Raw genomic sequence first — 17,213 nt, 5'->3', positions numbered from 1 at the left:
AATCAAGCTAAACTTGCTTTTTTCTGTCTGTCCCTGCAGGTTTCCTCTCCTGAGTGGTCACTGGACTTTGAATCTTGCCAGTCTGAGATCAACTGTCTTCTCTTCAGCACTGTCTAGTTACTGCAATCCAATGGAATTAGACACCATTACTTAATTGCTAGTCTTCTGGCAGTTGGGTGGTATTTCAGGGGTAATAAATTAGCATAAATCTTGCTCTGTCTGGGAATAGAAGATAGAAAAACAACTAAGTAACTTATATTTATTGCAGCTGGTGGAATAAAAGTGGACTAAAGCTGAATTTAGTGCTTGTTACCCTCGTGCCAAGATGGAGGAAACGCATAACAACAGGACTTCCTTGGTCAGAGGTGCCAAGGACATCGCTAAGGAAGCCAAAAGGCAAGCTGCCAAAAATTTCAGCAAAGCTGTTGATCGAGCCTCTGATGAATACTCATCCCAGCGCAGCTACAATCGTTTCCAAAATGAGGATGAAGAAGAGAACAACTACAACAGTTATACTCAACAAGATGGTCTTTATGCCGACAATGCAACCAATGAAGAGGACGGGGCCTCTAGTGATGCCACGGAGGGTCACGATGATGAAGATGAGATCTATGAGGGGGAGTACCAAGGAGTGCCTGGATACAATGATGGGAAGCCACGGGATGGTCAGGTTGCTCTGGGCCAGCCAGTGTCTGACAGCCTAAAGAGCCGCAAGGAACTAGAAAATGAGAGACAAGCAGATGAGGAAGAGCTGGCCCAGCAGTACGAGTTGATCATGCAGGAGTGTGGCCATGGGAGATTCCAGTGGCAGCTGTTCTTTGTTCTAGGTCTGGCACTTATGTCCGATGGAGTGGAGGTGTTTGTAGTGGGCTTTGTCCTGCCCAGCGCTGAGACAGACATGTGTGTTCCCAACTCTGGTGCTGGATGGCTTGGTAAGGTTTTTTTCTTTGAAAAAGATGTTATATTAAGAAAAATATTACATTTTTGATATTATTCACTGAATGGTTTTGACGTCCAAAGAGTTTTCCTCGGTCTTCAAAGAAGTCTGCATTTTTTACAAAAATTACCTTGCAGAGTAAGAATATTACTGTTTCACCACTGATATCACCCTACCATCAATGAGGAACATGAAAAAGAGTTACCACAAAATGGAGATACTCAAATAAAATACATGTAAACATCAAGACTGAGCTTAAATATAGCTACACAATATGGACAAAGGTAATGGACAACTACAAAATGACAACTACAAGAGCTGCTCAGCCATGGAAACCCATGCCATGAAGCTCCAGTCATGCAGTGTTTGTGCTCATGCTAATGCCAGAGGAGGTTTGGGCCCATGCCGTTATTGAGTCAGCAGTGTTTTGAACAGTCGGGTTTACAGGAGCTCTGTTTATGTAGTCTGCCACTTCATGGCTGAGTTGCTGTAGGTGCTTCTCCTTACAGTTGATTGTAGAATAGCTAATAGGGAAGAAATATCACGAGATAACTTGTTGCAATAGTGTCATCTTATTAGAGTACCACACTCAATTTTAATGAGCTCTTTAGAACCATCAATTCTTTCACAAATGTTTGTAAAAGTAAACTGCATGGCTAGGAACTGGATTTTATACACCTATGGAAGTGGGACTACCTGAAATACCTGAAATCAGAGATTTATACCTAAATATCTAATGTTACCTGACTGTGGCCTGCTGGAGGTATTTTGAAAATAACAATTAAGAGCCAAACACCATTCCATGGAGTAGTCTGATATAGATGTGACCTTATCTATAAAACTTGACATAGACTTTTGCGGGAAATCTATGTCTAATTGACATAACCAGAAACTCCTTTTATCCCTACATCTTCCCGTCACTCAAGTTGTTGTGGTATGTGTTGACCTGACATGTAGTCAAGTTTGTGTTTCAGCTTAGCTCAGCGTGTGAGCAGACGATGACATGGCCACCAGAAAGCAGCAGGGGTTTGAGTCCTGCTTTCTTGTCCATCTCTATTGTCTCTATTCAATATAGGGCAAATGTCAGTCAAATATTTTTAAAAAAAAGAAGGTTGCAGCATAGGGTTAAAATAGGGTTCGACATTTGCGTTATGGCATTAGTTACTACATAGATCTGACGATTCATCTGTTAATGTGACAGTCTTCAGAAAAGAGGTTTGTGAATTGCCAAGGAAAAGTAATACATCATCAGTAAAAGGCTTATCCTAAAGTACAGTGGAACCCCAACTTAAGAAATTAATTCGTTCCCGAGGGTCTTTCGTAAGTCGAAAATTTTTGTAAGTCGAAGCACCCATTGCGCCTTTTGAGTGAACGATAGGCTATAGGCTAATTGCTAACTGCAACAACAATACATCGTTCAAGTGGAACAGCGAAGCGCAAGTACGAAAGCCAAGGGGGTTGTCACATGATTCGGAAGGCATTGTAGGCATTGTAGGCATTCTGGGCTCAGCCAATCAGAGCCAACGGATTTCGTTACTCGGGCATTTTGCCGTTAAGTGCCTTCGTAACTTGAATTTTTCGTTAAATGGGGTATTCGTAAGTCGGGGTTCCACTTTATTAATATCTTTTTAATATCTTTATTTTTTTGGATTGCTACTGCTACTGGCTCAGTGAAGACAACAAGAAGTGAAGGGGAGAGTAGGCCACCGAGCTTGGTGCCCTTGTGCAGACTGAAGCTTTTGTCTTAACACATGCATTTGGAGAGCTTTGTAGTGTTTTGTTCCAGTCTATGAAGGAAGAACCAAATCCAAATTTGCACAGAATTACAACTCATTCTCTCTCACTTTTCTCCTACCCCTCCACACCTGTCAGCTCTGGCTGTGAATATACTAATGTGAATAATACTATAAATAAATGAATTGAAACAAAAAGAAAAAAGACAAATGAGGAACTCTATCGAAGTCCTCCTAGCAAAGAAAATGTGTTTAGTGTATGTCTAGTTCTCTGGCTATTAATTTTACTGCATACAATATACTTTTCACTGTTGGGTATGAAAACTGACTGGGCCATTCCGAGCCAATTAGAGACAGCTGTTAAATATCAGTTTGCTATTCCAGAAGAACTTTTTATAGCCATTTTTTAGTCAGATTGTTCAATTAAGTGACCAGGGTCCAGTTTTCATTATTCAACTTAACAGGTGTGTTTTTAATCTTGTTTTACTCATTATTTTGAAGTAAGATTCAGATTTTTTTAAAAAGTGATTTTTATTGCACTTTAGTTAAGCAACGGGATTGAGTTGCTTTACTTTAGTACTTTGAGCTAATGGCAATGTTAGCATGGCAATAATTTATACACATAAAATAATAAAATGTCTTCATCTTTAAGACAACAATAGACAAACATTACTTTCTTAACTTTTTTTTAGATAAAACATATGATTTTTTTTTATAAAGTTAAGCAATTCTTTGCGATTTGTTTAATTCACCAATTTTTGTGTGTGACTTGTTTCATTTCAGCTCAGTGTGAGAGTCATTGACATAGAGAGTATAAAGGACATAGCTAATGTGACATTCTTCAGCTCCTCCCATGCCATTCATGCTCTCCATATACAACACAGTTTCTGTCCCTCCATACATAGGACTCAGTTCTGCGTATATGCACCATCTTTGTTTACTCTTTCCCACCCAGTCTTTTAGAGTTCTGATTGGCCAACATTTCTACACGGTTAGGAATATATCACCACCTGTTGCTTTGGCATGTTCCTAGCAACGTTTTCCTTCGTTTTTGGGTTTACATGTGAACGGAATTTAAAAAAAATAACAAAAACGGAAAATCTCAGTTTTCAAAAATACTCATGTAGGTGTGGACGTAGCCTAAATGGAATTACATTGAATAGATTTGCCATGTAGATTAATTCATTGTCACCCATACCTCATATAGCTGAGTCAGCATCTGAGCAATATTGAAATCGGTGTTTGGATAATTATTACTTTGTTGTAACAATTCATATTGGCAAAAAATAAACAAAAGAAATAAATGACCAAAAACAAATTGCCTTACTTTTTGTGTAAGGCAATTTGTTACAACAAGTTACAAGTAGACTCCTATTTTGAAGCGCTCTAATGAACCATCTAAAAGTCATCTAACATTGCTATCAGGAGACATTAATGCTTCTGTAAAGTCAGCTTTGTAGACATGGAGCATAATCTTATTGATGCTCATAAATTAAGTTAAGATTTATATGACACTTATAGACTGGTAGAAGTATTAGAGTGTTGACAGAATTAATCTCATGATCCTAACTTTCACAAGATTTGTGCTTTTAATGACATTTGATATGCAGAGAAACTAAGTGGTGTGTGACACTTTTAGCCATAATCTCATTGCTTTAGGAATTGCCAGTGGGTTGTCATGGCACCAGGTATTTGGATAGATGAGTAGGAGGTGTGTTAAGCTAGATGGATCTCTCCCACTCTAGGGAAAAGTTGTCTGTTTGTGTGCCAATATGTATTATGTTTAAATGTGGATGGTGTGTGATTTGGCTTTATCATTTCTAACACAACTATAAAAATACTAGCTTGGCACTGATATTTTTCTCAGTGTGTTTGTGCTAAATGAAAGTTTTTGTCACTTAATAAGATTCTGAGACAAAAAGTCATCCTTGTCTCTTATTACATTATCTTAGTGTGGCTTTATTACCAGAAGTACATGTAGAAGAGAGTACTAATCTTATTTCATGTTTGGGGGAGCAAGATGGTTTATTATTCACCCAGATTCCTCCTGTATTCTGACTCATCCCTCAGTGGGAAACAGGAGGGAAAGAATAGAAAGAATGAGTCATTTCACCAACTTGTCACACGCTGCATAAATAGACGATGCATATATGTGCTCACTTGCAGATATGCTTAAAAGAACAGTAGCACAGTAGCACTCATTAGTTATTTTTATCACAGATTCTCTGTGAAGGTCAGTGACTCTTGAAGTGGTCAGTAAGATAAGTTTCAGTGGACATCTTGTTAAAAGGAAAAACAATGTTAAAATGATAGAGACATCTGCTTATATTTGATTAAAACACTAATCCCAGCTCGTACATTAGTGTTTGTGAGGTCTGACTGAGTGAATACATATCTATATGTGATATGACTTAAAAAATCTTTGCCTCTCCCCTCACCAGCTTCAGATTAAAGATATCTCACAGCCTTATAATATTGGCAACTTCCTGGACACATTTAGTTTTAGGTTCACATCTTTGAGAACATGTTTCAGTAAATTTAGTTAAGAGACAAACAGATTAAAATTGGGTGGATAAAAGTCCAAAGGGGAAGGTGACCTCACTGAACTTGTTTTTGGCCATAACTCAGGAAATGAAGTTTATCATGCATAATTATGATATATTTAATTTTATCACAGTATTTTAGATAGAATAGCTTAATACAAACTAAATAACACCAATAATAAATACATATATAATCACTGCCAGGACACTGCTGTCGGAAGGAAAAACTCCCTTTCAACAGGAAGAAACCTGACTAAGGGAGGGGCAGCCTTCTGCCACGACTGGTTGGGGAGAGAGAAAGAAGACAGGATAAAACACATGCTGTAGAAGTGAGCCAGAGATTAATAACAGGTATGATTAAATGCAGAGAGGTCTATTAACACATAGTGAGTGAGAAAGGTGACTGAAGAAGAAATACTCAATGCTTATGACTAAATAAGCAGCACATATATTATCATTGATTACTTGCTGCTATTCAATGCACACCTATGAAAAGTCTGGGTAGTCCCAGATCAAAGCCTTACTAACATGAATATATTTATTATTTATATAAAGGAATTATCTCATTTTTATATTTCTGTCCCTGATCTACTCCAAATACTTTCTTTCCCTTTAATATAACGTAAAAGGTGAAATGCTATCTTGATGTGGGATGGTCCACTTTTTTTTAACTCCCTGTCTTTTCTGTTACCCTGCTGTAATCCTGCTCTTACGCTCTAACACAACCTCTTTGTGTTTCATAGCCTCACTGGCGATCTGAAGATATGGGCCAGAGTTAATCTCTGCAGCATTGTGCTTCACCGCAGTTTAGCTATGGTAGACTGGCTCACGTACCTCCCGGGAGAAAAGGAGAGAGGCTGAGATTTTACACACTTCCTCTAAATGTCCTCTTCTCCTTTTCTCCTCCACCACATATGGCTTTAATTTGTCTGCCGGTGTTTTCCTGCATCACAATCACCCTTTTTGACTGTTTTAGTTCAAATGTGTGCTTGCTCAGATGAAACCATGCTGCAGGTGTAGTGTAGTAAGAAGACTTTAAAGGGGATTTTGGCCAGCTGATATTTGTTAAGTCTATCACCTTTGCATGCTGTGGTTACATACTTATAGAGTCACAATCACCACAGACACCTGAAGTTTATCAGCACAGCAGAGTGATAAATAGGCTCTGTGCAGCTTGAGGTTAGCTAATTAAAAACCTAGGCTAAACATGTCCTCTTCACAACCAAGGACAGCATTGTTAGCTAATCACCCACTTAAACGATGTGGGCTTCATAGATAATTGGCAAACTTTCTGGAGGAAACCTGGTCTTGTTAGGAGAGATGCCATCCATCCCACTTTGTATGGAGCAGCTCTCATTTCTAGAAATATGGACAAATTTATTAAACCCCCCAAAATATGACAATCCAGAGTTGGGACCAGGAAGCAGAGTTGCAGTCTAACACGCCTCTCTGTCCTCTGTCCTCCTGCTACCCCCCCCCCCCCCCCCCCAAAAAAAAACCCATTTCCACTGAGACTGTGTCAGCTGCCAAACAGACAAAAAACAAACTAAAAACCAGCAATAGACAACTTAAACATAAAAAAAAATTACAAAGAAAGAACAATACAGTATCCACATCTGAACCAAAGAGTAAAACAGTGAAATGTGGATTATTAAATATTAGGTCTCTCTCCTCCGAGTCTCTGTTAGTACATGACTTAATAATTGATCAACAAATCGATTTACTCTGCCTTACAGAAACCTGGTTGCAGCAGGAGGATTATGCTAGTTTAAATGAATCAACACCCCCAAGTCATTCTAACTACCAGAAATCTCGAAGCACAGGCCGAGGGGGCGGTGTGGCAGCAATTTTTCACACCAGCCTATTAATCAACCAAAGACCAAGACAGACTTTTTGTCACAGGCTGGGTCTCCGACCCAGCACTCTGAGTTCTCTTTGTATTTTTCTCATTTTTTGATATGTTATTAGTTTTTGTGTTATTTCCTATTTTGCCTTTAGTTTGGGCAGTTATTGATGATTGTTCCTGGGTTTTTTTATGTTTGGGGTTTTGTATTCATTCATCACGTATTAGGTCTGTCTTATTGTGTTGTCATGTTTAGTTTTTAGTGTTTCCTGTTTTATTCTGACAGTGTCATGTGTTCTTTGGTCATTGTATTTAGTTTCACTCCTCCTGGTCCTGTCATTAGATTCATGTCAGTCAGCTGTTTCCTCATGTGTCTCCACTTCCCTGGATCACCTCATGTGTGTATTTAAGCCTTTTGTTTTCTGCTTGCCTTGATCGGTTCGTCTGTTTATTTGACCTCAGTCTTAGTTACGGTTTTCGTCTGTTATGTATTATTAGTCTTAGTCATGGTCTTTGCTTGTTATTTTCCACCACAGTCATAGTTTAGGTTTTGGTCTCAGAATCAGAATCAGAATCAGAATCAGAAAGGGGTTTATTGCCAAATGTTGAGCAGGTTTACAACATTAGGAAATTGCTGCTGTCATGGTCCTGGGCCATGTGGGCCCAGTATTCTTAGTTTTCATGTATTTTTGTATTTTGTTCTTTATTTAGGCCATGCTTCCTGGGTTGATCTGTTACGTTGTTCCTTATGTGTTTTCCCTTCGTGACTCTTACCCCCTGTGTGCCCCTCTGTGTATTTATGAGCCCTCGTCTCTCTTTGTGCTTTATTCTATGTTTTCCCCAGCCCGTTATGTCTGCGTTCTCCCCGTGCTCTCTCTCCTCCTGTTTGAACCTCTGTGTACTTCCTGCTTTACTTTGCCCATCTCCCATCAGTGTTACGTTCACTCCTGCCGTGTCTTGTTATGATTATCAATGTCACCTGTGTTCCCCGTGTGCATCCACTTCCCCTGATCTTCCCTCATGTGTATTTAGTCTCTGTGTTTCGTACAGTCTGTGTCGCGTCGCCTGTGTTCCCACCCTCCGTGTTTCCATGCCCGGTCTATTGTATTCCAAGTCATAGCCTTACCTTAGTTTATTCCCAGTTTAGGTTTCTGTTTAGTTATGGCTCTTGTGCTGCCCTTATTCTGGTTTGCTTCTTTTGTATTCATCAGCCACAATAAAAGGCTCGCTTTTGTTTAAGTTCACTTCCTTATCACTCGTGTCTGCACCTGAGTCCTCCACGCACTCTCCACTCGGTCCGTCACAGCGGACCGTGACAGTACGACGCGACCATGTCGGACTCAGCGGACATTTCGGAGGAGGTGGGAGAGGAGCTGAACAGGCTCTGCCGCGTTATGGATCGCATCATCGGATGCACGGATCCGAGAGTGGTTTCCACGGGATTGGCGGCCGTGGACGCCATTATGTTGCGGGAGCCGCGGTTGCGACAGCTCCCCCGCCTCGTCGAGGCATTTGACTCCCTGGGCCCCCTGAAGGAGGAGCTTCGTGCCCGTGCGCTGGCCCAGAGGGTCCTGGATGCCGCCTCAGCACCCACACCTCCACCCCGTAAACGGGTGTCGGCGCCGCTGCCTCATGAGCCAGAGGCTGCGACAGGGGGAACGCTGAGGCCCACTTCCACTCAGCCATCGCCTCACCGTGGATTGGCTTCCTCGTTTCCGCCACCGTCATGCTGCACTAACCGGCACACGGAGGCGGTGGAGGCCATAGACTTCGGGGACGATGAGCGTCAGCAGGTGTTACGGGCTTATCGGGAGGACGAGCTCCGGTGGAAACCCTGGCTCATCCCAGAGGAGGAACTCTCACCTGCTGCACCGCCTACCAGCCGCTCGCCGTCTCCAACCCGCTCAGACTTCGCTTCCCCTGCCTCGCCGTTAGCGAGGATATGGGCAGAGGAGGATGTTGCCGCTACGCCACCCTCTGCAGTGGTGGCATCAGCGCCCATCGCGCCAGCTACCAGAAGGGGGCGGCGCCGGCGCCGCCGTTGCACCGCACTAACTCCGGTGAGTGACTGCGTTTTTGCGCCTCACGTCCCTTCTATGAAGCAGAGTGAGATGAGTGTTGATTTGCCGGGACCGGAGACTATAACGGAATTGGGCTCCAGAGCTGAAAGAACTGTGTGTAACTGTTTTGAAGGAGCACACAACGAAACCACAGACCATGTTCTTGTCTCTGTAGAATCCAGGACTTTTTCTAGCGTTGCTCTCATAGTCGTACCACATGAAGCCCAGGTTCATGAGACAGCGAAAGGGGTTCACACGTCGGCTGTACAGTTTGCTTCTGAGCCTGCTAGGAATGGCGTGAGCTTTCTCTCCGCCTCAGACTGCTTTCTGCCCCGGCCGCCTATCTCCGCTGGAGGGTCCGAGGGGCCTGTCCAGCCTCATGCCTCGTCAGCTGGAGGATCCGAGGGGCCCGTTCAGCCTCCTGTCTCCGCTGGAGGGTCCGAGGGGCCCGTTCAGCCTCCTGTCTCCGCTGGAGGGTCCGAGGGGCCCGTTCAGCAACCTTCCTCGTCAGCTGGGGGTTCTGGAGAACCGCACCAGCCTCATGCCACGTCAGCTGGAGGGTCCGAGGGGCCCGTTCAGCCTTCTGTCTCCGCTGGAGGGTCCGAGGGGCCCGTTCAGCCTCCTGTCTCAGCTGGAGGGCCCGAGGAGCCCGCCCGGCCTCACGCCTCGTCTGCTGGAGGGCCCGAGGAGCCCGTCCAGCACCATGCCACATCAGCTGGAGGGCCCGAGGAGCCCATCCAGCCACCTTCTGCTACGCCTGGTCCAGCCTGTGCTTCGTCTGCTGCAGCTCCGGCCTGTGCTTCGTCAGCTGCAGCTCCGGCCTGTGCTTCGTCAGCTGCAGCTCCGGCCTGTGCTTCGTCAGCTGCAGCTCCAGCCTGTGCTTCGTCAGCTGCAGCTCCGGCCTGTGCTTCGTCAGCTGCAGCTCCAGCCTGCGCTTCGTCAGCTGCAGCCTCAGAGCCGTCATCCTCGCCCGGTCCGGCCTCTGCATCAGCTGCTCCTGCTCCGCCTGGTCCGGCTCCGGCTTCAGCCTCAGAGTCTTCGTCTTCGTCTGCTGCAGCCTCAGAGTCTTCGTCTGCTGCAGCCTCAGAGTCTTCGTCTGCTGCAGCCTCAGAGTCTTCGTCTGGCCCCGCCTCAGCCTGTGCTTCGCCTGGCCCCGCCTCAGCCTGTGCTTCGCCTGGTCCCGCCTCAGCCTGTGCTTCGTCTGGTCCCGCCTTGACTGGTCCCGTGCCCACCGGGCCTCGGCCAGTACGCCTGACACTGGAGAGCCGCCGCTGCCTTGCGCACTGCCGGCCCCCTGAACTGCTTCGCCGCCGCCGCTGCCTTGCGCACTGCCGGCCCCCTGAACTGCTTCGCCGCCGCCGCTGCCTTGCGCACTGCCGGCCCCCTGAACTGCTTCGCCGCCGCCGCTGCCTTCCGCGCGGCCGGCCCCCTGAACTGCTCCGCCTTCGCCGCCGCCGCTGCCTTCCGCGCGGCCGGCCCCCTGAACTGCTCCGCCTTCGCCGCCGCCGCTGCCTTCCGCGCGGCCGGCCTCCGGATCTGTTCTGTCACCGTGGCCACCTTTCCCGTGGCCGGCCTCCGGAACGGTTGGACTGGACTTTTGTGTTGTCGCCTCTCGGGTTGGCCTTCGGGCCTCTTTGGACATTCGCCTTCCTGTTCTGGACTCTTTTGTGTATTTGTGGACTCAGTTTTGTTCTCGTGCTCCTTGTTTTTGGTTCGTTTTGTTCCCTCCGTCCTGGTCCCCCGCCTCCCGCCCTGGGTGGGGTGTTTTCTGTTTCGCTTGTGTTTTGTTTCTCGGGTTTGGGCTGTCGGGAGCCAGCCCTTTAGGGGGGGGGTGGTGTCATGGTCCTGGGCCATGTGGGCCCAGTATTCTTAGTTTTCATGTATTTTTGTATTTTGTTCTTTATTTAGGCCATGCTTCCTGGGTTGATCTGTTACGTTGTTCCTTATGTGTTTTCCCTTCGTGACTCTTACCCCCTGTGTGCCCCTCTGTGTATTTATGAGCCCTCGTCTCTCTTTGTGCTTTATTCTATGTTCTCCCCAGCCCGTTATGTCTGCGTTCTCCCCGTGCTCTCTCTCCTCCTGTTTGAACCTCTGTGTACTTCCTGCTTTACTTTGCCCATCTCCCATCAGTGTTACGTTCACTCCTGCCGTGTCTTGTTATGATTATCAATGTCACCTGTGTTCCCCGTGTGCATCCACTTCCCCTGATCTTCCCTCATGTGTATTTAGTCTCTGTGTTTCGTACAGTCTGTGTCGCGTCGTCTGTGTTCCCACCCTCCGTGTTTCCATGCCCGGTCTATTGTATTCCAAGTCATAGCCTTACCTTAGTTTATTCCCAGTTTAGGTTTCTGTTTAGTTATTGCTCTTGTGCTGCCCTTATTCTGGTTTGCTTCTTTTGTATTCATCAGCCACAATAAAAGGCTCGCTTTTGTTTAAGTTCACTTCCTTATCACTCGTCTCTGCACCTGAGTCCTCCACGCACTCTCCACTCGGTCCGTCACAGCGGACCGTGACAGCTGCGGTGCTTCAGTGCAAACATAGTGTCATAAATAGCACTTAAATAGACATGAAAAAAAAAAAAAAAGTAGGGATAAGAATTAAAAGTGCTACGTAGAAAGATATGTGCATGAGATATACATGGGATATATACATGAGAATAAGAATTAAGAGTGCTACGTTGAAAGATATATACATGAGTGCAGGTGGTGATCAGTGCCAAACATGGAATGATGCAGTGAACACAGCGTAGGGTCATGTGTTAGTGGCGGGAACAGTCATATGGTTATTGTTCATGTGTCCAACAGCAGAGGGGAAGAAACTGTTCTTATGGCGAGAGGTTCTGGTGCGAATGGACCGGAGCCTCCTGCCTGAGGGGAGCAGGTCAAACAGACTGTGTCCAGGGTGAGAAGGGTCAGCTGAGATCCGAGCTGCACGCCGCAATGTCCTGGAGGTGTACAGGTCCTGCAAAGATGGGAGTCTGCAGCCAGTCACCTTCTCAGCAGAGCGCACAACACGCTGCAGTCTCTGTTTGTCCCTGATAGTGGCTCCAGCGTACCACACGGTGATGGAGGAGGTGAGGATGGACTCGATGATTGCAGTGTAGAACTGCATCATCGTCCGTGTTGGCAGGTTGAATTTCTTCAGCTGCCTCAGGAAGTACATCCTCTGCTGGGCTTTCTTGATGACGGAGGTGATGGTGGGCTCCCACTTCAGGTCCTGGGTGATGGTGGTACCCAGGAAGCGGAATGAGTCCACAGAGGTGATGGGGGTGTCAGTCAGGATGATGGGGGGGAGTGGGGCTGTGTGCTTCCTGAAGTCCACAATAATCTCCACTGTCTTCTGGGCATTCAGCACCAGGTTGTTGTGGCTGCACCAGGACACCAGACGTTCAACCTCCCTCCTGTAGGCAGACTCATCCCCGTCAGAGATGAGCCCAATAACGGTGGTGTCATCTGCAAACTTGATTAGCTTGACAGACTGGTGGGTGGAGGTGCAGCAGTTGGTGTACAGGGAGAAGAGCAGAGGAGAAAGAACACAGCCCTGAGGGGAGCCGGTGCTGATGGTCCGGGAGTCCGAGACATTCTTTCCCAGCCTCACATGCTGCTTCCTGTCCGTCAGGAAGTCAGTGATCCACCGGCAGATGGGATCAGGCACATTCATCTGGGAGAGCTTGTCTCGGAGATGGTCTGGAAGGATGGTGTTGAAGGCAGAGCTGAAGTCCACAAACAGGATCCTGGCGTAGGTTCCTGGGGAGTCCAGATGCTGCAGGATGAAGTGTAGGGCCATGTTGGTGGCGTCGTCTACAGACCTGTTGGCTCTATATGCAAACTGCAGGGGGTCCAGGAGGGGGGCCGTGAGGGTCCTGAGATGGGAGAGAACTAGGCGCTCAAAAGACTTCATGACCACAGATGTCAGAGCCACGGGTCTGTAGTCATTTAGTCCAATGATCCTAGGTTTCTTGGGGACAGGGATTATGGTGGAGGACTTGAAGCAGGCAGGCACATGACATGCCTGCAGTGAGGAGTTGAAAATGCCAGAAAACACTGGGGCCAGCTCGTTTGCACAGTGTCTGAGGGTGGCAGGAGACACGCCGTCTGGGCCGGGAGCTTTCCGAGCATTCAGGTTCTTAAACTGCTTCCTCACATCTGCTTCATGAATATGAAGAGTTGTGGTGGGAGGAGGTGGTGTGAAATCCTCTTTTGTGTGGGGTGAGGAGGGGGGTGTTGTAGGTGAACAGTTTGAAGGTGGTGATGGCTCTATGGAGGGGGGAGAGGTGGGGGAATTAGTGTCCAAAGTGCCTCTATTGTTGGGGCCGTTGGAGGTGTGAAGGCTGCCTGATGGCTCGTCAAAACGGCAGTAGAAGTCGTTAAGGGTGTTGGCTAAGAGCAAGTCATCAGTGGAGTGGGGGGTTTTAGGCTTGTAGTTTGTAATATTCCTCAAACCTTTCCACACAGAGGCCGAGTCATTCTCTGAGATCTGCTGCTGCATCTTCTCAGAGTGCTGATGTTTAGCAATGTCCACTTCTTTAGTGAACCTGTACTTGGCCTCTCTGTAGCAGTCCCTGTCTCCGCTTCTGAACGCCTTTCTCTTTTCCAGCCACAGCTTTTTGAGTTTAGGAGTAAACCAGGGTTTGTCATTGTTATAACTCACCCTGGTGCGTGATGGCACAATGCTGTCCTCACAGAAGTGGATATAGGAGGTGACAGTGTCCGTAAACTCGTCCAAGCTGTTAGAAGCAGCCTTCAATGTGTCCCAGTCTGTGGTCTCCAATCTCAGTACCGTTTAGTATTTTGTTTCTTAGTGTCTTGTCAGTTTATTTTGGTTTCCTGGTTTACTCCTGCCGTCATCTAATAAAGGATCACATTCTGTTTAAACTTACACTACTCGTCATCATCTGCTTTTGGGTCCTGTTTTCACTCACATCGGCGCACCCCGCCGTGACACTTTTAATTCATTTGAAAGCCTGATGCTTAACCTTGTCTCCACCCCAGCTGTGAAACTCAGAAACCAGTCTTGCTTGTTATCATCTATCGTCCACCTGGGCCTTACACAGAGTTTCTGTCTGATTTCTCAGACATTTTATCTGATTTAGTTCTGAGCTCAGATAAAATAATTATTATGGGTGATTTTAACATCCATGTAGATGCTAAAAATGACAGCCTCAACATGGCATTTAATCTGTTATTAGACTCAATTGGTTTCTCTCAAAATGTAAAAGAACCCACCCACCACTTTATTCACACTCTCGATCTTGTGTTAACATATGGCATAGAAACTGAACATTTAACAGTGTTTCCTGAAAACCCTCTCCTGTCTGATCATTTCCTGATAACATTTACATTTACAATAATCTATTACACAGCGGTGGAGAGTAAACTTTATCACAGTCAATGTCTTTCTGAAAGCGCTGTAACTAAGTTTAAGAATATAATCCACCCACGGTTATCATCTTCAATGCCCTGTACCAACATAGAGCAGAGCAGCTTCCTGTTAAATCCAGAATTGAATTCAAAATCCTGCTCCTCACACACAAGGTCTTAAATAATCAGGCTCCATCTTATCTTAATGACCTTGTAGTACCATATCACCCTATTAGAGCACTTCGCTCTCGCACTGCAGGCCTACCTGTTGTTTCTAGAGTATTTAAAAGTAGAATGGGAGGGAGAGCCTTCAGTTTTCAGGCTCCTCTTCTGTGGAACCAGCTTCCAGTTTGGATTCGGGAGACAGACACTATCTCTACTTTCAAGATTAGGCTTAAAACTTTCCTTTTTTGCTAAAGCATATAGTTAGGGCTGGACCAGGTGACCCTGAATCCTCCCTTAGTTATGCTGCAATAGACATACAGTGGGGCAAAAAAGTATTTAGTCAGCCACCGATTGTGCAAGTTCCCCCACCTAAAATGATGACAGAGGTCAGTAATTTGCACCAGAGGTACACTTCAACTGTGAGAGACAGAATGTGAAAAAAAAAAAATCCATGAATTCACATGGTAGGATTTGTAAAGAATTTATTCGTAAATCAGGGTGGAAAATAAGTATTTGGTCAATAACAAAAATACAACTCAATACTTTGTAACATAACCTTTGTTGGCAATAACAGAGGTCAAACGTTTACTATAGGTCTTTACCAGGTTTGCACACACAGTAGCTGGTATTTTGGCCCATTCCTCCATGCAGATCTTCTCGAGAGCAGTGATGTTTTGGGGCTGTCGCCGAGCAACACGGACTTTCAACTCCCGCCACAGATTTTCTATGGGGTTGAGGTCTGGAGACTGGCTAGGCCACTCCAGGACTTTCAAATGCTTCTTACGGAGCCACTCCTTTGTTGCCCGGGCGGTGTGTTTTGGATTATTGTCATGTTGGAAGACCCAGCCTCGTTTCATCTTCAAAGTTCTCACTGATGGAAGGAGGTTTTGGCTCAAAATCTCACGATACATGGCCCCATTCATTCTGTCCTTAACACGGATCAGTCGTCCTGTCCCCTTGGCAGAAAAACAGCCCCAAAAGGGCTCATTCTGCAAAAGTTCTTAAATGGTTGGACATTACAGGAATGGCTTAGAGGATGCCCATTCAATCTGTGAGCAAAGATACAGAGGGTCACCTGGGTGAGGATGTTTGCTGTTGAGATACCCAAAACATCTGATGAACCCAGGAAACATCACCGATTATGCATCCTAGGAGATATTACTTAAATACACGAGAGACTAAGAGCTTAGCATACTTTATTATTGAGAATATCTGAAGTGGAAAAAAGTCCATGTGTCACATGTGAATTGTTCCAGCTTGTACACTTAGCACTTGCACTGCTATGTGTGAGAAAATAAGGATCTGAGTGAAATCGTTGTTTTGACTGGAATTATAATCAGCTGACTGGGTAAATAATTTCACACAAGCAATTTGAAAACTTATGCAGTGCGAACCACAACCTGTTAAAGCTAGCAAGGCTAAAATTGTTGGTCAAAGCAGGATCAATAATCAAATTGCATATTTCCACACTTACACTTATTATTCTGAGTACATACAGCTACATGAAATGCTCCACAGGTACCCACATGGTGTATTCATAATGGCCCAAAGTCTCAGTGTGGAATGATGTATACTTCTTGCCTTCAGAGTTCATCATCACTACATGAAGCGAAGAGAGGAAACACTCAGACAGCATAAAAGATGAATTTAGCCTCCTGATCTGATAATTGAAGCCAACCTGGAAGTGTCTTAAATCTGGAATCTTTTTAAAGGCCACCAATGAACGATAGCTGTGGTTGTTGAAAGACGTCATATCCTATTAAAGCCCAGAGTGTACATAAAGTGTTACTTTATACCTTGGCACATACCTTTGACGTTGCGTGATGAACTCTGTATTCCTCGTCCACAGGTAAACGCAAAAAAGGAGTTTTAAAAAAATCTCCGTTTTCGGTGATTCAAAACGGCGTTTACGTGTGGACGAAACAGCTGCGTTTTCAAAAATACCCGTGTAGGTGTGGACTTAGCGTAAAAGAGTTAGTAGTTTATTTCCTTACTACCTGTAATTTATTGCAGATTACTTGTATTTGCTTAATTGCTTGCTAAATGTTTGAGGTCTGAAATAAACCGCAATGGAGTAAAATATGGGTGTATGTGGTTGGAGGATGTGTGCGTGCGTGTGCGCAAACATTTTTCTTGTAAAACAAAGGGGGGCCTACCAAAAAATGTTTGGGAACCACTAATTAATGCCAGAATGTGTGTTGCTCCCAGGGGTCTTCTCCTCCTCCCTCCCTGAAACAAACTGTTTGTATGATTCCCTGCAGCAACCACCTGTCAATCACAGGTGGTCTTCAGGGAATCCCCTCATCTGTTGAAATCCTGAAGCTCTCCTCTCATCCATGCCAGGACATTGCATGGTGACAGGATGAGAAAACAGAGCAGAAATGTGTCAAGAGAGAATTACACTTGCACATAAGAGCTAATTACTGTGGAAAAGTAAGTGGCATGCATGCAGACTGCTGAGACTCCACTGCTGAAATAATCCCACTGGATGCAACAAAAGCTACACAGTGTAACATTAGAAGCAGACACTGTCTGGTCTTACTTAAGAAGAAGATTAACACTTCATACTTAA

The 17,213-nt window shown here is 45.4% G+C and overlaps 1 protein-coding gene across 1 annotated transcript in view; it reads left to right on the top strand.

The window, feature by feature from the left end:
* Positions 1-325: 325 nt before the first annotated feature.
* LOC146629324 (synaptic vesicle glycoprotein 2C-like) overlaps positions 326-17,213 on the top strand; it is a 65,054-nt gene continuing 48,166 nt past the window's right edge. The window contains exon 1 of the mRNA XM_085360006.1: positions 326-932. Within this exon, the coding sequence (XP_085216132.1) occupies positions 326-932 (607 nt within the window). The remainder of the gene's footprint in view (positions 933-17,213) is intronic.

This window comes from Diplotaxodon limnothrissa, linkage group LG7 (assembly GCF_057381915.1).
Source record: "Diplotaxodon limnothrissa isolate DT_005_m linkage group LG7, D_limnothrissa_male_GT1.1, whole genome shotgun sequence".
NCBI lineage: Eukaryota > Metazoa > Chordata > Actinopteri > Cichliformes > Cichlidae > Diplotaxodon > Diplotaxodon limnothrissa.
Note: the sequence above shows the minus strand (reverse complement) of the source record. Positions and strands in the feature narration are given on the sequence as shown.